This window comes from Elephas maximus, chromosome 3 (assembly GCF_024166365.1).
Source record: "Elephas maximus indicus isolate mEleMax1 chromosome 3, mEleMax1 primary haplotype, whole genome shotgun sequence".
Lineage (NCBI taxonomy): Eukaryota > Metazoa > Chordata > Mammalia > Proboscidea > Elephantidae > Elephas > Elephas maximus.
Genome location: NC_064821.1, coordinates 27376515 through 27398815, shown reverse-complemented (window position 1 = coordinate 27398815; position 22301 = coordinate 27376515). Strand labels below are relative to the sequence as shown.

The window sequence follows — 22301 nt, the reverse complement described above, 5'->3', positions numbered from 1 at the left end:
CCTGTCTGCTCTACTTATGATCTGTGTGCCATGGGGCAAGTTTTTAGTGTCTCTCTGACTCTACATTGCCATCTAGTTGATCCACAGCGGATAGATATGCATTACTGTATGTATTGAACAGATAATGCATATTATATATGTGATGGATATAGTCAGGGCACATTAATTTTTCATATTATTATTATTAATATAAATTAGATGAAGCTTCATACAGTTCAACTAATCCTGTGATCTGATGGTTTTGTTTGTCTGTATCCCTATAAGAGCATTTTATTCGCATTTTTATACAAGTAGATATTGAATACATGGAAGTGAACACTGAGTCGCATTCCTTTCTGATTCCCCAGAGCCTATCCCGTGCTTGGCACAGAGTAGACTACAACCACCAGGACAATAACAAATTTGTGTTAAATATGGCCTTGGTTCCTTTGTGCCTTGTTTCACAGCATCAGAGCATTAGGCTGCATTGCTTCCAAGTTGAGTGCTTTCCTGACTATGCTTTCATCCCTCCAAGCATGTCTCACTAGTTGTGAACTAGAGATAAGAAAAAACAGGACACGATTATGTCTATATCATGGAGTATCCAGGGGACATACTTATTTAATAGAGTGTACAACTTTCAATGCTTTTTCAAAAACTTGTGGAGATATTCATAAAGATGAAAACTAAAAAGGAAAAACTGAGAAAGGGAAAGTACATCTTACTATGTGAACCTAGATATATTTTATGATTTCAATACATTTTATGTTTGAATTTCTGGGACTTTCTAGGCTTCTATCTTCCCCATACGATCAAACAAAAAAAAACTGGGATTATATTTCAACAATAAACCCACTACTGTTATATTAATTCAAATTCTGCTTAAAAATCAATGTCCAAGTATTTATGAAGTGCCAAACCTTTGTTAGCTGCAACATGCATCCTAATGATGGGTATGATTCCGCCTATTTCCAGGTAAGAGAGCCTGAGAGATTTACCTGCATTCCACATTTAGTGTGTGACAGATATGGGATTAGGACCTTGCCCTCCTGATTCCTATCCCAGCGCTCTGTCTCCTGAAGCAGACCTGAATGATTCTGTTTCTTGTCAAATGAGCAAATGAAGACTGAACCATTGATTCTTCCTCTTACAACTCGGTGAGTTGATCTGTGAATTAAGAGAATGGGCCAAATGGTTTACAAGGAACTTTATAGCGTGAATCTTGTGGATTGTAGGGTTTTCTATGAATAGTAATGCATTTTATTGCATACTCAGGAAATCTGAACTATGGGAATATTATTTCCTATATTTAAAAAACAAAAAAATGTTAGTCGTCAAGTCGATTCTGACTCATAGTTAGGCTATACGATAGAGTAGAACTGCCCCGCAGTGTTTCCAAGGAGCATCTGGTTGATTTGAAGTGGTGCCATTTTGGTTAGCAGCCAAACACTTAACCACTGTGCCTCCAGGGTGCCATTATTCCCTTAATTTTCATGTAGCTCTATCATGGAATGACCATTACCAGACAACTTTCATGGATATTTGATTCCATACCTTGAAATAAGAGCATGTATTTGTGTCTGACTTTCTATTGGTAAACAACTGTTGGCAATTAATAGTAAATTTGAACATGCATTAATTTTACACCTTGAACAACTATGCTCCATGCACATAAAGTATAGAAATTCTCAATTGTGACAAATAAATTAATACATCATTAATGATATGTAAATAAATAAGAAATTCTCAATTGTGAATAATATGTACATTGGAGGAAGAATTTTACTATGATGGTCTTAATAAGAAATTGACATAAAATGATCCTCTGCTTAGTAATACCATGCACCATTTAAAGTGTTTGAAATAGATGTATGTACTTTCCCAGAGACAGTTAAAACACAATGGTGTGGTAAATGAGAACTTCCATGGGACAATATGTGTAGGATTACACTATTTAGGTAGATTTTCAAGAAAACTGGTTATGGATACATAAATTAATATTATAAAATTATTGAGAAGAAAATGTACCCACAAAATTTATGACAGAGATTGCTTTTGGGGACCAGGTGTGTGGAGAAATAGGGTTATATACTGAGAGCAAGAAAACCCAAGTTTTAATGGTAATATTTTAAATCTCTGAAATAGGAGTTATGAAGTAAATATTATTAAATGTTTATATAATTAATGTTGGGAGTAGATACTAATGATAAAAATAGTTCACATTGAAGAAGCACTTACAAAAATCTGACAGTAATGTAAAGCAGTTGTTCTCAACCCTGGCTGTACTTCGGGATGACCGAGGGACTCAGGTGTAGAGTCTGCCTTAATGAGTTCTAGATTGTGGCCAGCTGGTCAGTGTATTTTAAAAGATCCGTAGACAATTATAATGATCCACTAGCATTGAAACCACTGGTGTAAGGACTTTATATGTATTATTTAATCTAATTTCTTTCTACAACTCTAAATGTTAGGTTTAATTAGTACATATATTTCAGCAAATTACCAATGTGTTATTTCATATTGTCCTCTGTTCTTTTCAGTTTTATGGTTTCCCAAATGAAGTCATATTGGACCTACTAATAGAAATGAAGTGAGTTGCCATCAGGGAGCTGAAATGAGGAGAATTTCGATACCCCCAATAAGGAAGGATTGACTTGGAAAGCTCTTAAGTAGGCCTAAGGTGATTGGGTTTCAAATCTGGCTCTTTGGTTACGAATATTTCATTTTAATTTAGAATCCAGCTAATGAGGTCCCTGGGTGAAGCAAACAGTTTGAGGTCGACTACTAACCTAATGGTTGGTGGTTCAAACACACCCTTCAGCTCCATGAAAGAAAGGTCTGGTGATCTGCTTGTGTAAAGATTGTTGTTGGTGTCGGGTGCCATCAAGTCTGTTTCAACTCATAGAGACCTTATGTACTACAGAATGAAACACTGCTCAGCCCTGCGCCATCCTCACAATCATTGTTACACTTGGCTCACTGTTACAGCCACTATGTCAATCCATCTCTTTGAGGGCCTTCCTCTTTTTCGCTGACCCTCTACCAAGCATGGTGTCATTCTCCAGGGACTGATCCCTCCTGATAACATGTCCAGGTATGTAAGTCACAGTCTCACCATCCTTGCTTCCAAGGAGCATTCTGATTGTACATCCTCCAAGACATATTTGTTCGTTCTTTGGCAGTCCATGGTATATTCAATATTCTTTGTCAACACCACAATTCAAAGGAGTCAATTCTTATTTGATCTTCCTTACTCATTGTCCAGCTTTCACATTCATATGAGGTGATTGAAAATACCATGGATTGGGTCAGGCACGCCGTAGTCTTCAAGGTGATCTTTGCTTTTCAACACATTAAAGAAGTCTTTTGCAACAGATTTGCCCAATGCAATGCGTCTTTTGATTTCTTGACTGCCATTTCCATGGGTGTTGATTGTGGATCCAAGTAAAATGAAATCCTTTACAACTTTAGTCCTTTCTCTGTTTATCATGATGTTGCTTATTGATCCCGTTGTGAGGGTTTTTGTTTTCTTTATGTTGAGGTGTAATCCATACTGAATGAAGGCAGTGGTCTTTGATCTTCATCACTAAGTGCTTCAAGTCCTCTTCACTTTCAGCAAGCAAGGCTGTGTCCTCTGCATAATGCAGGTTGTTAATGAGTCTTCCTCCAATCTTGATGTTCTGTTGTTCTTCATAGAGTCCAGCTTCTCGGATTATTTGCTCAGCATACAGACTGAATAAACCAAAACCCATTGCCATCAAGTCAATTCTGACTCATAACGACCCTATAGGGCAGAGTAGAACTGCCCCATACAGTTTCCAAGGAGTGCTTGATAGATTCAAATTGCCAGACTTTTGGTTAGCAGACATAGGTCCTAACCACTATACCACCAGGGTTTCCACAGATTGAATAGGTATGGTGAAATGACATAACCCTGATTCACACCTTCCTGACTTTAAACCGTGCGATATCCCCTTGTTCTGTTCCAACAACTGCCTCTTGATGTGTGTACAGATTCCTCAGGAACACAACTAAGTATTCAGGAATTCCCATTCTTCCAAACATTATCCATAATTTGTTATGATGCACAGAGTTGAATGCCTTTGCATAGTTAACAAAACACAGGTAAACTTCTTTCTGGTATTTCCTGCTTTCAGCCAGGATCCATCTGACATCATCAATGATATCCCTGGTCCCAAGACCTCTCCTGAATCCAGCCTGAATTTCTGGCAGTTCCTGTTGATATACTGCTGCAGCTGCTTCTGAATGATCTTCAGCAAAATTTTGCTTGCATGTGGTATTAATGATATTGTTCCATAATTTCTGCATTTGGTTGGATCATCTTTCTTGGGAATAGGCACAAATATGGATCTCTTCCAGTAAGTTGGCCTGGTAACTGTCTTCCAAATTTCTTGGCATAGACAAGTGAGCACTGCTAGCACTACATCCGTTTGTTGAAACATCTCAATTGATATTTCATTAATTCCTGGAGCCCTGTTTTTCGCCAGTGCCTTCATTGTAGCTTGTTATTCCTTCATTACCATTGTTTCCTGATCATATGCTACTTCCTGAAATGGTTGAATGTCAACCAATTCTTTTTGGTGTAGTGACTCTGTGTATTCTTTCCATCTTCTTTTGATGGTTTCTGCATCATTTAATATTTTCCCCATAGAATTTTTCACTATTTCAACTTGAAGCTTGAATATTTTCTTCAGTTGTTTAAGCTTGAGAAATGCCCAGCATGTCTTTCCCTTTTGTTTTTCTATCTCCAGCTCTTTGTGCATTTCATTATAATACTTTACTTTTTCTTCTCTATCCGCCATTTGAAATCTTCTGTTCAGTTCTTTTAGTTTAGCATTTCTTCCTTTTGCTTTAGCTATTTGGCATTCAAGGCCAAGTGTCAGAGTCTTTTCTGACATGTAGTTTTGTCTTTTCTGTCTTTTTAATGACCTCTAGCTTTCTTTATGGATGGTGTCCTTGATGTCATTCCACAACTTATCTGGCCTTTGGTCATTAGTGTGCAACTCATGAAATCTATTCCTGAGACGGTCTCTAAATTCAGGTGGGATGTACTCAAGGTTGTACTTTGACTCTTATTGACTTGTTCATATTTTCCTCAGTTTCAACTTTAACTTGCATATGAGCAATTGATGGTCTGTTCTGCAGCCGGCCCCTAACCTTTTACGGCAGATGATATTGAGTTTTCCTGTTGTGTTTTTTCACAGATGTAGTCGATTTGATTCCTGTGTATTCCATCTGGCAATGTCCATATGTATAGTCACCTTTTATGTTGGTGAAAAAAGGTATTTGCAATGAAGAAGTCCTTGGTGTTGCAAAATTCTGTGATGCAGTCTCCAGTATTGTTTCTGTCACCAAGGCCATATTGTCCAACTACCTATCCTTCTTCTTTGTTTCCAGCTTTTGCATTCCAATCACCAGTAATTATCAATGCATCCTGATTGCATTTTTCGATCCATTTCAGACTGCAGAAGCTGGTGAAAATCTGCAATTTCTTTGTCTTTGGCCTTTGTGGTTGGTGTGTAAATTGAATGATAGCCATATGAACTGGCGTTCCTTGTAGGCGTAGGGATATTATTCTATCACCGATGGCATTGTACTTCAGGATAGTTCTTGAAATGTTCTTTTTGAAAATGCGTGCAGTGCCATTCCTCTTCAAGTTGTCATTCTTGGCATGGTAGACCATAGGATTGTCCAGTTCAAAATGGCCAATACTAGTTCATTTCAGCTCACTAATGCCTGGGATATCGATGTTTATGTGTTCCATATCAGTTTTGATGATTTCCAGTTTCCCAAGATTCATACTTTGTACATACCACCTTCTGGTTATTAATGGATGTTTGCAGCTGTTTTTTCTCATTTTGAGCAAAAGCATGACTTCATCCACATCGTTAAGGTCGACTCTACTTTGAGGAGGCAGCTCTGCCCCAGTGGTATTCTGAGTGCCTTCCAATCTGGGGGGCTCATCTTCTGGCACTGTATCAGACAGTATTGCCCTGCTACTCATAAGGTTTTCCACTGGCTAATTCTTTTTAGAAGTAGACTGCTGAGTCCTTCTTCCTAGTCAGTCCTAGTCTGGAAGCTCAGCTGAAACCTGTCGGCCATGGATGACCCTGCTGGTATTTGAATACTGGTGGCATGGCTTCCCCCACATGTCTGTCCGTTTGTGATATTGTGGGAGCTTGTGTGTTGCTATAATGCTGGAAGCTATGCCACCTGTATTCTGTAAAGATTAAGGTCAAGAAAATCTTGTGGAGCAGCTCTGTTCTGTAACACATGGGATTGCCATGAGTCAGAATCCACATAATGGCATTTTTAAAAATGTGTTCCTATCACTTAATTGTTGTTTTTTAAATATTCCAGATCAAGGAAATTCATTGCACAGTACTTGGATAAAATAAAATACATTTGACTAGTTTTAAAAAGTAGTTGCTGTTAAGTGGATTCTGATACATAGCGACACTGTGTGTCAGAGTAGAACTGTGCTCCATGGGGTTTTCAAAGAGTGGTTTTTCAGAAGTAGATCATAAGGCCTTTCTTTTGAGGTGCCTCTGGGTGGGCTCCCACCCTGTGCTTAGCAGCCAAGTGTGTTAACTGCTTGCCTACCCTGGGACTGCAAGTGTTTCCTAGTGTCCTTTAATTGAAATAATTTTTTTTATTAAAAGAAAGAGATTTCTTATTGCATATGTTTCCCTCATAGAGGGGTCTGATATATTGCTCCATCTATAAATTTGTTATTTTCCAAGGTCCTTGCCGTCCTAATATTCTTTAGGCCAACATCTCTAAAGTTGGGTTGAGTACAGAAACAGAAGAAAAAGAAAGCAAGGAAGTAGTTCTGAGAAGTACAGTAGAGGGGCTTGCTAGTACAGAGTAATTTTGCTGCAGTAATTAGAATTTGAGGTCCATAATGTGAACGCTTGTGAATTTGTCTACTTTACGTGTGCATTTCTTGAATTTGAAATACAGACACAGTGCTGGGTATCTGTTTACTTGTTTCCTTTTAACAATCCTCTTTTTCTTTTTCCAGAAGCTGTCTCAGGTATATGGAGCCACAGAATATAACAGATGTCTCAGAATTCTTCCTCTTGGGCCTCTCTGAGGACCCAGAACTGCAGCCCCTCCTCTTTGGGCTGTTCCTGTCCATGTACCTGATCACTGTGACTGGGAACCTACTCCTCATCCTGGCTGTCACCTCTGACTCCCATCTCCACACCCCCATGTACTTCTTCCTCTCCAACTTGTCCTTGACTGATATCAGTGTCATTTCCACCACACTCCTAAAGATGCTAGTGAACATCCAGACACACAGCAAATCCATCATCTATGCAGGCTGCCTGACACAAGTGTCCTTTTTCTATCTCTTTATATGCCTGGACAGTGTGCTCCTCAGTGTGATGGCTTATGACCGGTTTGTGGCCATTTGTCACCCCCTGCACTACACAGTTATCATGAATCCCCGCCTCTGTGTCTTGCTAGTTTTGGTATCTTTTTTCATCAGCCTTTTGGACTCCCTGCTGCACATTTCTGTGATGTCACAACTTACCTTCTGCACACCTGTGAAAATTCCTCATTTCTTCTGTAACCCTCCTCAACTCTTTCAATTTGCATGTTCTGACACCTCCATCCATATCTTATTAGTATATTGTAGTGGTGCCATCTTTGGTGGTGTTCCAGTCTCAGGGATCCTTTTCTCTTACACTCGAATTGTTTCTTCCATCCTGAGAATCTCATCTTTAGGTGGGAAGTATAAAGCCTTTTCCACCTGTAGCTCTCACCTTACAGTTGTTTGCTTATTTTATGGAACAGGCCTTGGAGTCTACTTCAGTTCAGCTGCCACATCTTCCCCCAGGATGTGTGCAGTGTCCTCAGTGATGTACACCGTGGTGACCCCCATGCTGAACCCCTTCATCTACAGTCTGAGAAACAGGGACATCAAGAAGGCCCTCTGGAGGCTCCTCAGCAGAGAAGTCTAATATTAAAACTTGTGCCATCTTTTTTGACATGTGGATTGGAAAAGATGACAAAACCTAACATCTGCAATCATAAATCTTGCCTGTTAGTTACATAAGTTTTGTAGCTCTCAGAGGTTTCAGTATGGAGATTTCATATATGAACGTTGCTTCCCTTGTCACATGCTTACTGGGATAGTGGGAGTATTCTGGGATATGTCAATCAGCTTGGTGGATCAAATCCCGTTGTAGTTATGGAGCCTTCTGTAGCTTCTCATCTATGACCCAGGATTCCTGGTATAATGCACAACTCTATTTTTATGTACTTAGAATCTTCAGCCTTTACTTTGTATCTAACAGAACAGTATATGCAGGTTATGTGTGAGAATCCATGTCACTGGTCCTAAGCCTTGACTTCATAAAGGAATTGTCTAGGAAACTAAAAAATTTTGATGTTTTGGCCTCAACCACTATGATTCTGGTTTAATTGGAACACAATTTTTAATGCATCACAGGTGGTTTTGATATTTAGCCAACGTGAGAACTCCTTAAGTTTTCAGACTTGTCTTCAAAGATGACTAGTTTGTAGTCGGTTTTTTTACTCTCCTGAGCAAATGGTGAAGATCTCAAAGTGATCAGAGTTCACAGTGGAAACGATATGAGAGAACTTAACCTAACAACCAGTAAGAGATTTTCCTCAGTATTCGTGATATTTTTTCTCATATTTTCTTCTTCTACATCATGTTGTTGTTAGCTGCTCTTGAGTTGCCTCCCTGACACATGGTGACCACATGCACAACAGGAGAAAACACTACCCAGTCCTGCACCATCTGCATGATCCATTGTGGATCAGACCATTGTGATCCACAGGGTTTTCATTAACTGATTTTTGTAAGTAGATCACCAGGCCTTTTTTACTAGTCCGTCTTAGCATGGAATCTCTGCGGAAACCTAGTCAACATTTTAGCAGGATGTGTGCCTCTGTTGACAGGTGGTTGGTGCACAAAACGTACATTGGTTGGGAATCAAACCTGGTCTTCCACATGGAAGGTGAGAATTCTACCAATGAACCACCACCGCTTTTGCCCTGCACACAATAAAGTTGGTCATGTGTGCTTATTGATAAGCTATTGTCTCCCTTCTCCAGGTTCACCCTTCTTTATTCTGTGATGCTGGGGCCGGAGAGAGAAGGATCCGTAAACCACTGTTCTGATTTCCCATCTGGCTTTATTGTTAGGTTCTTCCAATAAAGATCAGCAAATATTACCACACCCTAATTAATAAGCTCAACACTTTCATTATACCTCTTCCCTTAGACCATGATATGGTAGCTGCTTTCCGCAGTAACTACTTCTGTATTGCCACATTGCTCCTTTTTGTCTTTCAGTCCTTGTTTAACTATTTTACCAGTTTCCTGTATGAAATGCTCTTCATGGTGTTTTCAATTTTCTTTATTGAATCCTGACTGATAAATTGTATTTGAGGAATAAAGTAATGTGTGAAGTGTCTAAAACTGGAATATTACAAAACATGCTCAGGAAAAAAAGGTAGGTGTAAATGGCATACCTTGGTCAAGGTTGTATAGCTGAGAATTAAGGTGGTGATATATTTCCAGTTATTGTGGCTTTATTAGTGCACTCATCAATTCATGAAGTCATTATGAATAAATTAAATTTTATCTTATTTTTCATTAGTCTAGAATAGCAGAGGATTATGTTTTCAGGAAATGGGAGCCTTTGTCCTTCACTTGTAAGAGACTGATGAAGACATGACTATGTTGGCAGCTTTCCTAGTCTTTGGGCACTTTCTATGTTCTACTACATGGGTGTGCCATGTCCTTTAGACATATTGGCATAATTTCTGAGGGAGAAATTTTGGATGCTCAGAAAACCTGCCTAACCAATAACCTAATTTACTCTGTCTTTTACCACTGAGTTAAATCCCCTACAAACTTTCCTGATGAGGAACTTTGGTAATGGAGAAACGGAGTGCACTTGCCAGAGGATGAGACCATACCAGTTTGTGGCAAGTGATAGTCCTCATTAAAAAACAGGAAAGTAGTGTTGGGATTCTATGGGTATGCCTAACTACAAGGAGACTTAGGAGTCCCATCTACCCTGGAACTAAGTTGTATATTCATTTCTGCAAACTGAGGAATGGTGAAAAAAATCGATGAACTCAAGGTAATTTCATTTTGATATCTCATGTACTCTCTCCTCAAAGGCAGCATTTTCCTCTTTATATTCAAACATCAAGACTTAGAATGAGTGATACTATTAAATTAATGCTATAAACGGGGAAGTGCCTGGAAGGAAATATGTCAGAGTTTCCTAATGACAGAAAGGGGTGTACTTATCTTTGATATGGATGAGGAACTGCAGGTTGTGGAAAGGGTGTGGGATTTGGTAACATACTTCCAATAAGACTTTGGCTTTTTAAACTGGGCAATTTTGGTAACTCAGTGCACCTCGTTGATCCTTAGAGTCCTCATCATCAAATTGCAGTTAATAGTAGTAACCATCCAAGGGCATTGTAACAACTACATGTAATTTTGTCAAGGTTGGATTAAACAGTAGTTTGCCATCGAATGGTGGTCCTTAATACCACTTTAGAGAAGTTCATTTTAAGTGTGGAGTTCAAGAATTCAAAAAGAACTTGATATTACAAACTGTGACATTAGGCATAATATAAAACATGATTCTGTTTAACTTCTTCATCTGTGTAGTTGTGATACGAAAGCACCCATCTGAGAGAGCAGTTAAGAGGAGACAATCAAAAGTGCTAATTACAACCCTGTTTAGCACCTATAATGGATCAGTAAGTGGAAACTAATGTAGTCACTGTATGGTTAGGCCAATACAGTAGCTCAGCTAATGGGATTTGCAGGGAAACTGTCTGATTTTCCACATTAGTCTTCTAACTCATTAGCTTTGTGGAAATGGACTTGGTACTTAAATCTCAAGGCTGTTGATTCTCCATTTTCTATATTATTTAGCTGATGGCATTGTAAGGATTAAGCAGATAATACACATCATGCTTGGTGAGAATTCAGTAAATATAGACATTATTGTTGTCATCTACTGTAACGCAGAAGCCATTCAAATAAATTGTTTGAAGTCCATATGTTCTTTACCTTGGATGCCTGATGACCACTACAATTTATCTTTACACGACAAGACCCTGAGAAGTTCAAGGGCAGGGACTGGATATCATTTATATATATGTTACAAATCTATTGTATTAAGACTGGAGTTTAGTCCCATCTCTGATTTTTATAATGTTGAATAAATTATTCACTGTCTTATAAAATAAAGGTGAGGATTATGTGATATCCTTATACCCAGTATCTTTCATCCTCCTTGGAACATTATATCTTCCATGGAGACCTTTAAGAACTCCTGAAGGAAGAAATGTATGGTTTGTTTGTTTTTGTTATCATGGGCATTTGATGGGATCTGTTATTCACCATTTAATTGTATGTGCAAGAATAAGAGTCGTAGAATGAAGGGTAGGGTTTGATATGTTCTATAAATTACACAGTGATAAAAAATTGAGGGTAGATGTTCCTCAATTGGACAACTAAGAAGAGAATGCAGGAATGTAATGTCTTTCCTTTTTCTTTAAGGATATTCACCCAGAGAGAGAAGTGGGAAAAGCACAAAGCAAATCTCTCTTTTTACCACAAGAACAGAACTCTCGTTGGTTTTCATACACCTGTCCTCTACACTCGGCTTTGACAATGACTCTAGGATTCTAATCCCCTCTTTCCATATGTTTAATATTAAAATTTTGCCACTGTCCAAGGATGCTGAAAGCTCTCAATGCTTATCCTCTACTTCTCCATCTGCCTCTACTCACCTGCCATTTGATCTCCCCAAAATTATCCTCAGCCATTTACCCACACATACGTAAATAGCATCCTTTTGTCCATGTTCAATGTCATTGGGTATATATTCCAGTTTTCTTCGTATTGACTAATGACAAACCATTCTCTGAGTCCTTCAGAACAGAGAAGCCTCACCCAGGAGGCCACATGGACAAAATGTAGAAGGTGCAACACACCATTATTCCACTTTATCTACTAGAGAAACAAACTAGATAAGCCATAAGCACATTTTATTAAAGATTTGAAAAGTTCTGAACACAAAGAAACCTAAGGAAAATTACATTCCGGAGTGAAGTGAGCCCTTTGTAGTTAAGCAAATATCAGTTGTTGTTGGGGAAATGTGTTGAATTTGTGCATGGAAAGGCTGAGACTGGCCTAATGGAAGGACCCTGTTCCTCCTAGAGAAACCAGAGGACTTTCTGACTTCAAGTTCAGCAGCATCATGGTGGGGTTCGTAGGAATTCTACCATGTGGCCGTTTCTCCTCAGGGAATGTTTGCTGCGTGCATGGTGGTGCTATGGATTGGGACTATGCTGGAAAGCAGAGGGACCTCTGTAGAGTGTAGTTGTGCTTAGAGCCACCATCCTTATAGTGAGTGAAGCCTGCATAGTGTGTCGGTTCTAAGATTCATCCAGCGACTCCCACGTCCTGTATTCACAATCTTATGGATAACCATCCGCTTGAGTGTGTGCTTGACTCTGTTAATTGCTTCCATCAAATAGAATTTGGGAAAACTCTTGGGATATTACTTCCAACACTGGGATGTTAAAAGAATTTAGCTTTCATCTTGCCAGCCCTCTCCAGCTTCCATGTTGCCAGCTGCCTGATACAGAAGCCCATGTGGTCAGAAGTTAAGGGAGGCCTCTGGCCAACATCCTGTGAGAAACGAATCCTGCTAACTGATGCCTGAGTGACCTTGGAATGGGATCCACTTCCAGTCAAGCCTTGAGATGACTACAGCCCTAGTCCACATTTTGAATGCAGTCATATGTGAGGCTCACAAAGGTATTTAGGGGAGGGATTAAGTTACCAAATAAGTATGACAAAAATAAACCATTTTCTAATGTACCACCCCACATTAACTACACAGAAAAATTAGAACTGTTGCTGTTATTCAAATTAAACCCTGTGCCGTCGAGTCAATTCCGACTCAGCAAACAAAATATAAATTGCCAATGCATAAAACCCCAACCATATGCAAGGGCTATAGAAAGGAAGATTGGAAGTTTAAAGTTTCCCTTCATGACACAAAAAGTAATTTAAAAAATGAAAATAATGTATAGAAGACATACTGTTGTTAGGTGCTGTCGAGTTGCTTTCAACTCATATTGACACCTATGGCAAAGCTGAACTGCCCCTTACAGTTTTCTAGACTATAATCTTTATGAACGCACATTGCCAGGTCCTTCTCCTGCAGAGCGGCTAGGTGAATTTCAACCACCATCTTTTCGGTTAGCAGCCAAGCAATTTAACCACTGTGCCCTAGGTTTTTTTTTTTTCTGTATTTTAGATGTGGGTTTACAGAACAAATCAGTTTCTCATTAAACGATTAATACACATATTTTTTGTGACATTGGTTGGCACTCCCACGGCATGTGAACCTTCAACTCTTCTCTATCTTGAGTTCTCAGTTACCAGGTTTCCTCTCCTGACTTCTCATCCTTGTCCCTGGGCTGGTGTGCCCATTTAGTTTCGTTTGTTTTATGGACCTGTCTAATCTTTGGCTGAAGGGTGAACCTCAGAAGTGAATCCAGTACTGAGTTAAAAAGGAGTCCAGGGGTCATACTCTTGGGTTTCCTGCAGTCTCAGACCAGTAAATCTGTTCCTTTTTGTGTGTGTGTGTGTGAGGTAGATTCAACAGCACTGGGTTTTTGGAGGTAGATTTTGTCCTACATTTTTCTCTAGCTCCTTCTGGGATTCTCTATTATGATCCTTGTCGGAGCAGCCAGTGGCGATAGCTGGGCATTGTCTAGTTGTGCTGGACTCAGTCTGGTGGAGGCTGTGGTAGTTGTGGTCCATTATTCCTTTGGACTAATCTTTCCTCTGTGTCTTTGGTTTTCTCCATTCTCGCTTGCTCCGGACAGGGTGAGTCCAGTGGAGTATCTTAGATGGCTGCTCACAAGATTTTAAGACCCCAGATGCTACTCAGCAAAGTAAATTATAATTTTTTTTTTCTGGAGGAAGTTTATTTTATTTTAAAATAGCCACAATATTTCTGATGGGATTTGTGTACCTATTGGGCACTGCACAATTTCTCAGGCCTTGGAATCATACTAGACACCCTCATTTCCAGATTTCCCATTTTATTTGCTGTTTTTCATGGCAACCTCCAAAAATTCAGCTTTGCAAAAATATGATGTCATCAGAGAGAATGCATTATGATGCGAATCACTGTTGAAACCGTGAACTCTCTCAAGCAAATAGTTGACTTGGTGCCCAACAGATGCCACTGTGCTTCCCTCAAAAATGTAAAATACTTCATGGCACCCCTGTGATTTCACTAGGACACTGAAGGGTGACTTGATGTACAGTTTGTAAACCACAGCCACATGGAAAAATTATCTTTTAAAAAAACATTTTTTTTATTGTACTGTAAATGAAGGTTTACAGAGCAAACTAGCTTCTCATTAAACAATTAATACACGTATTGTTTTGTGACATTGGTTGCCACCCCCATGACATGTCGGCACTCTCCTTAACTTGGTTCCCCCATTACCGGCTTTCCTGTTCCCCTCCTGACTTCTCATCCTTGCCCGTGGGCTGGTGTGCCCATTTAGTCTTATTTTGTTTTATGGGCCTGTATAATCTTTGGCTGACAGGTGAACCTCAGGAGTGACTTCATTACTGAGCTATAAGGGTATCTGGGAGCCTTAATCTCAGGGTTTCTCCAGTCTGTCAGATCAGTAAGTCTGCTTCTTTTTTTATTTTTATTTTTTTGTGGATTAGTATTTTGTTCTACATTTTTTTCCAGCTCTATCTGGGACCCTCTATTCTGATCCCTGCCAGAAGAGTCAGTGGTGGTAGCTGGGCACTGTCTAGTTGTGCTGGACTCAGTCAGATGCAGGCTGTGCAAACTGTGGTCTATTAGTCCTTTGGACTAATTATTCCTTTGTGTCCTTGGTTTTCTTCATTCTTTCTTGCTCCAGACAGGGTGAGGCCGGTGTAGTACCTTAGATGGCTGCTCACAAGCTTTAAGATGCCAGATGCTACTCTTCAAAGTTGACTGTAAAACATTTTCTTTGTAAACTATGCCAGTCGAGCTAAATGTTTCCTAAGACAGTGGTCCCCACAGCCTCAGCTGAGTAATTTGTTTCCTCAGGGAATTTGGATGTGTCCATGGAGCTTCCATGACCTTGCCTTGGATAACATGTTCTGGCTTCTCAAGTATTATGTACTGTCTTACCCTTCCCCAAATTTACCACGTATCTATTGTCATTTAGTGTTTTTCCTTCCTACTCCTCCCCTCTGTCTTAATCGTCAAAGTTGGTTTGTGTTTTTGTATAAACTTTTTAATGAGTTTTTATAGTAGTGGTCACATACAATATTTGTTCTTTTCTGACTGACTTATTTCACTCAGCATAATGCCCACCAGATTCAGCCATTTCGTGAGATGCTTCCCAGGGTCTTCGTTATTCTTTATTGTGTAGTATTCCATTGTGTGTACGTACCGTAGTTTTTTTATTCATTCATGTATTGAAGGGTGCCTAAGTTGTTTCCATCTTTTTGCTATTGCTAACAGTGCTGCAATCTCTTCTCTTGTTATGTGTGTGTTCAGGGTTTCAACTTCAATTTGTGTTAATCTGGGTAAGTAGTGTGTTTTTAGAAATTTATCTATTTCATTTCTAGGTTTTCAAATTTGTTGGAGTATAATTTTTCATAGTAGTCTGTTATAAATCTTTTCGTTTCAGTTGGGTTTGTTATAATGTCCCCCATTTCATTTCTTATTTGGGTTATTTGTGTCCTCTCCTGTTTTTCTTTTTTTTTTCAGTTTTGCCAGTGGTTTGTCAATTCTGTTGATTCTTTCAAAGAACCAACTTTTGGTTTTGTTGATTCTTTCCATTGTTTTTCTATTCTCTGTTTCATGTATTTCTGCTCTGATCTTTTTTATTTCCTATCTTCTTGTGTCTCTGGGCTTCTATTGCTGTTCTCTTTCTATTTGTCTGAGTTTCCTGGCTAATGTTTTGATTTTGTCCTTTTCTTCTTTTTTGAAATGTACATCCAATGCCCTAAATTGACCTCTGAGTACTTTCTTTGTTGTGTGCCAAAAGTTTTGGTATGATGTGTTTTCATTCCCATGTAATTCTACGGATTTTTTGATTCTATCTTTGATTTCTTCTATTTCCCAACAGCATTATATGCATGTGAAAGCTTGAGAATGAATAAGGAAGACTGAAGAACTGATGCCTTTAAATTGCGGTGTTGGCAAGAACGTTGAATATGCCATGGACTGCCAAAAGAATGAACATATCTGTCTTGGAAGAAGTGCAGCCTGAATGCTCCTTAGAAGCAAGAATGGCGAAGACTGTGTCTTACACACTTTGGACATGTTGTCAGATGGAATCCATCTCCTGAGAGGGACATCATGCTTGGTAAAGTACAGGGTCAGTGGAAAAGAGGAAGACCCCCAAAGAGGTGGATTGATGCAGTGGCTACAACAATAGGCTCAAACATAACGATTGTGAGCATGGTGCAGGACCAGGCAGTGTTTTGTTCTATGGTACATAGGGCCACTACGAGTCGGAACCAACTTCACAGCACCTCACAACAACAGCAACAGCATTTCCCAGTGGTTTTTAAGCAGGGTGATATTCACTTTTCATGTATTTGATTTTTTTCCCTTGCTCTTCTTGTTATTAATTTCTACTTTTATGGCACTGTGATCAGAGAAGATACTTTGTGTTATCTCAATGTTTTGGATTTTGCTGAGGATTGCTTTGTGACCTAAGATATGGTCTATTCTGGAGAATGTTCCATGTGCATTGGAAAAGAATGTGTACTTTGCAGTAGTTGGGTGGAGTGTTATATATATGTCTATGAGTTCAGGTTGGCTGATTGTGGCCTTCAGGTCTTCTGTATATTTGATGAGTTTCTTTCCAGATGTTCTGTCCTTTACCAAGAATGGTGTGTTGAATCCTCCTACTATTAATGTGGAACTGTCAATTTCTCTTTCCAGTGCTGTTAGAGTTTATGTATTTTGGAGCCCTGTCATTGGGTGTCTTGATATTTGTTACGGTTATGTCTTCAGGATGGGTTGTCCCTTTAATCACTTAATAGTGCCCTTCTTTGTCTTTTCTAGTGGATTTTGTTTTAAAGTCTATTTAGTATGCCACTCCTGCCTTTTTTTTTTTTTGATAGCTGTTTGCATGATATATTTTTTTTCCCTCCTTTGATTTTCAATATATTTGTGTCTTTGTTTCTAAAGAGTGTCTCTTGTAGACAGAATATTGATGGATCCTGTTTTTTAACCCATGCTGTCACTTCTTTCAAGCTGCTCTCAGGATTCTTTCTTTGTCTTTGGTTTTAGCAACCGTGGTTATCATATGCCTTTGTGATTGTCTTTTGATGTTTGTCCTATATGGGGTTCATTGAGCTTCTTCGATGGTCATCTCTGATACTAAGGAAGTTTTCAGTCATCAATTCTTCAGTGATCTTCTCTGTGTTTTCTGTTTTCTCCCTGTGTTCTGGAACTCCGATCACTGGCATATTTTTGCTTTTGATTGTATCCCACATCTTTCTCTGGTTTTCTTCATTTTCTTCACTGTTTTTTTTTTTTTTTTTGGATTTTTCCTCAAAGTGTTATCCAAGTATTTGTCTTAAATTTCCCTGATCCTGTCTTCCATTGTTCAAACCTCCTTCTCTGACCTTCTATGTCATTGTCCTTTCTGAAATCTTGTTTTTTCTTGGATTTCTAATCACTTTTTTAAAGATTTCTAGTTGTGAACTTATTTTACAATTTGTTCCTGTATTAATTTTTGAATTCTTCTGTTTTTTGTCTGTATTTTCCATGAGTTTTTCTGTGTTTTCCATGAATATGTCTATTTTTCCCTCATCTTTTCCTGCTTTATGCTTCAAGTCTTGGATAGCTCTGAATATTAGAGATTTGAATTCCCTTTCAGATAGTTCCAGTATCTTTTCTTCTACTGGAAAGTTATCTGGTGTTTTATTTTCGACGTCTACTGGAACCATCCTGTCCTGTTTTAAAATAAGTTTTGATATCTTCTGCTGTCTTCAAGAGATTCAGTAGTTATTTTGTTTATTGATTTTAGATTTTTTTGCTTTGTCCTGCTTTTTTGTTTTATTTGGTAATGTCTGAGCAGGAGGGCTATGCTTTCTTTGCTCCTCTGTTGGCATGATATTTTTCACCTTTTTGTCCAATAGGTGGGGCCAGTTGCTCAGCTATGGTGCCTTAGGGCAGGTCCAGCTGAAGGGGGGGGCTGGTATGGATTGTTTGTAGAACCTACTGGGACTGACGAGATGGGGTGTAGGTGAGTGCAGGGCAGGTTCTTGTAGGCTGTGATTGTGTTGCTCAGTGGTGAGATGTTCAGCACATGGTGTAGATAGGCGGGGGGGCATGTGGTGTGTAGAACTAGGTTGGATAGGGGAAAGAAGAGAGAGGAGTGAGAAACAGGAACCAAAAAAAATTGCTGAGGGAGCCTTTCTTTGGAGTGGAGTGATGACAAACAGAAATGAGGAAAAATAAATGGAAAACAGAAAAAAAAAAATTACCTCCAGGGATCCCAGCAACTTGGTGGATCAGACTGGTAAAGCAGTTCTCCAGCTGAGCAGTGCATCACACCCTGTCAAGAAGAAGCAAAGATGGCACATGGAGTCAGGTATTTGAGATAGAGTAGGGGGAGGAGGTGAGAGGCAGGGAAGAAATCAGATGAAGCAGAAAAAAGCCACATTAGCAAGAAAGAAAGGGCACTGAAGGGGCTGCCTGGTGTGGGTTTGCCAAATTTTCATGGCACAGAGTTGGCATCTCCTGGGCCTGTGTTGCTCGGCCCCCCTGGGTTGCAGTGGATCGACCCCCTGTGTAGTGACAGATCAGCCTGCGGGGGAGTGGTAGAGGGCAAGCGGGGGGGGAAAGGCAGGCGTAGTAAAGCATGTATCGCTGGTTACTGGGTGTTCTGTCTCCTGGTGGGAGGCCTGTGAATCTGCTTTTCCTTATTCCCTGTCTGCTGATCTCTGACAGGAATCCAAGATGGCGATTCTGTGCTGTGTTAGCCGATAGGGGACCTCCAATTTTAACTCTCCTAGCTCTCCGTTCTCTGTCAGTTTCTTTTTCCATTCAGTGCTTGGTTTAGTTCTTTTTCTCTTCATTTGATGCTGAAGGTTCCAGGACTGAAGTTTGTGTCTGTTTTACTTAGTTTTTTGGGTCTTTGTTGTGGAGGGATGGCATGGTGCTTCTGTGTATAGCCCCATGTTGGCTCCGCCTCCAGGTTTGTTAACTTGCTTTGTGGTTACCTTGAAATTTACCCATCTTCCCAAGATTAAACCAGTTTGTATTACTTGATAAAGCCTTGAATTCCCCTCCATTTGAAAGTTCTATACCTACACCTTTTATTCCCTCTTTTACTGTTCTAACGTTGTTGTCATTTTACCGATTGATCTCTTTGGTTCTTTGTTGTAAATTTTTAAATTTTGTTTTTCCCTTGAGAGTTCATTATGTAGGTTGGTCCAGCTCATGCTGTCTTATGTACTAGATTCAGGTTTTTGTCCGATGTTGTTTGTTCTCTAACTGAAGGACTCCTTTTAATGATTCTTGTATGGTTGGTATGGTTTTTATGTATTCCCTTAATTTCTGTTTATCTGGAAATGTCGTAATTTCACTATCATATTTGAGTTAGAGTTTTGCAGGATATGTTATTCTTGACTGGCAGTTTTTTTCTTTCAAAACTTTGTATATGTCATTCCATTACTGTCCTGCCTGCATTGCTTCTGTCAAATAATCAGAGTTCAGTCTTATTGTTTTCCCTCTGTGACTTTTCATTTTCTCAAGCTGGTCTCAGGATTCTTTCTTTGTCTTTGGTTTTGGTGAGTTCGATTATGATATGTCTTTGTATTTTTATTTTGGGGGTCTGTCCTATATGGGGTTTGTTGAGCTTCTTGGATAGTCGACTTTTTGTGTGGGCTGACAGGCTGGATGTTCTTTGTTGCTTTCTTATCTGGGGGTATGATACTTCTCACCATCTTTTCTAGTTGGGCAAGGCTGGTCCCTCAGCTGCAGTACAGCAGGTCAGGTCTGTTGGAGGGGGAGGGGCCATGATGAGGTATTTATGGTACATACTGGGGCTGACAGGGTGGGGCAGGGCAGCAGTGCAGCATGTGGACTGGTGGTTGGCACCTTTGCTATTCAAGGGTGAGCACCCAGTGCATGGTGCAATTATTTAGGAGTGAAGGGAGGATGTGATGAGTGGAGCTAAGTGGGTATGGGAGAAAAGAGAGAGAAGAGAATGAAACAGGAGTAGAAAAAATGGTGCTGATGGAGCCTGCTGGCTTTTTATAGACTACTTAATCCTCCCTAAATTACATGAATCATTCAATGGGTTTGAAGATATTAAATTATACCCTGAGGTTTTAAATTGAAAAAAAGTGTCTGATTTTTATGTTAAGACCTGTACAGCTTTGAAGTTAGAGGTGAGAAATAAAGGTGAGTTTCCTTCTTATAATGGGATGGCCCAGATACCATGGACATTCACTTTCTCCCCCTTCTGTTACATTAATATTTACAACTCTTCAGACATTGGAATAACATGACCCAATTTGGCTAATCGTGTACTCTGGGCATTGAGCTTCAAGGCCACATAGCTGTAAATACCATGCCTGTTCCCATTTGTCCAGTCAGCTCCATACACATGTCTCTCTTCTAGAGTGGTGGTCTGCCTAATGACATCCAAGTCTGATTCTCTCTTCCTGTCAGTCCTGAGGAAGGAGCTTCAGACATCAACACCATCAGGTAGGATAGGAGCGCTGGACCCATACTCCTTGGTCATGCCCCAGCAGAGACCCAGTGCAATCCAGTGAGTGCCATGGGAGACAGTGGACAGAGGGGAGTGGGGAGCATTGTTTCCTCCTTATCAAGACAAGCAGCAAAGTTGAGATGGCCAGATAAGGAGCTCTGAAAAGCTAAGTTTCACCTCAGAGTTCTGTGAACTTTCTGTTTCTGGTTATGGTACAGGTCTAAGAAAACTCATTTAGTGTTCTAATTTCTTCTGTGTTGGTTCTAGCTCCCATGGACCCTTCCCCACCAGAGCAGAAAATGGGCCCCTCTCACCTGTTGCCAAACACTTCATCATGAACTTATAGATGGGGATGATAAGGACCATGAGTGGGATGATGACAGTACTCACAGTATCATGACTGTTTATTGAAGCCTGCCCAGTGCCAGGATCTGAACTAAGTTTTCTATGCAACTTGTTTTGATTTTGTGCACAGCCACTCCCAGAAAAGAGCAACATGGAGTTATTGTCATTTCACAGAAGGAAAGGAGCACAGAATTTTTTTTTTTTTAACCCACCTGGTGGTGTCGAGTCAGTTCCAACTCATAGCGACCCTTAGCACATCTAAATCTCAGAGACATAAAGATAGGATCTTGGGTTTCATTCCTTGTCAGGAAGCTATAAGATTTAAAAGTGTAACTTAGATGTATCTTTGGTTAAGTTCCCTGGAGTTCTGCTTTAAATATTTTGAAATATGAGGAAACAGAGTTAAGATGGTTAGTGTATGAGCCTTAGTGACTTACAATTTAATTGTGAATCCTGTCTGCTCTACTTATGATCTGTGTCATGGGGCAAGTTCTGAGTATCTCTCAGACTCTACATTACCATGCAAATTGATCCACAGTTGATAGAGAAAGAGATTTGTATTGCTGTAAGGATTGAAGAGATAATAGATATTACATTATGTGATTAATTCTTCATGTTTTGTTGTGAGGTGCCTTTGAGTCAGTTCCAACTCATAGCTACACTATACAGAACAGAAGGAAACACTGCCTGGTCTTGCTCCATCCTCACAGTAGTTGCTATCCTTGAACCCATTGTTGTAGCCACTGTATCAGCCCATCTCATTGAGGGTCTTCCTCTTTTTTTGATGACCCTCTACTTTACCAAGCATGATGTCCCTGTCCAGGGACTGATCCCTCCTAATAACATGTTCAAAGTATGTGACATGTAGTCTTGCCATCCTTGCTTCTAAGAAGCGTTCTGGTTGAATTTCCTCCAAGATAGATTTGTTTGTTCTTTTGGCAGTCCATGGTATATTCAATATTTTTTTCCAACACCACAATTGAAAGGCATCAATTCTTCTTCGTTCTTCCGTATTCATTGTCCAGCTTTCACATGGATATGAGGCAATTCAAAACACTGTGGCTTGCATCAGGTTCACCTTAGTCCTCAAGGTGACATCCTTCCCTTTCAACACTTGTAAGGGGTCTTTGCAGCAGATTTCCCCAATGAAACACATCTTTTGAT

General features: G+C 39.7%; 1 protein-coding gene and 1 long non-coding RNA gene across 2 annotated transcripts; both read left to right on the top strand.

Moving 5' to 3' along the window:
* Positions 1–883: 883 nt before the first annotated feature.
* LOC126072124 (uncharacterized) lies at positions 884–16645 on the top strand. The gene is made up of 4 exons (XR_007516460.1): positions 884–1136; positions 2520–2659; positions 12627–12837; positions 16182–16645. It is a non-coding gene; the product is annotated as an uncharacterized LOC126072124 (long non-coding RNA).
* LOC126072117 (olfactory receptor 18-like) lies at positions 6748–8029 on the top strand. The gene has a single exon (XM_049876802.1). It carries the CDS (start codon positions 7041–7043, stop codon positions 7968–7970), a length of 930 nt encoding a protein of 309 aa, XP_049732759.1. The 5' UTR covers positions 6748–7040; the 3' UTR covers positions 7971–8029.
* Positions 16646–22301: the final 5656 nt, after the last annotated feature.

Coding starts and splice junctions, on each gene's coding strand:
- LOC126072117 (XM_049876802.1), top strand. CDS start 7,041: ATGGAGCCACAGAATATAACAGATGTCTCAGAATTCTTCCTCTTGGGC.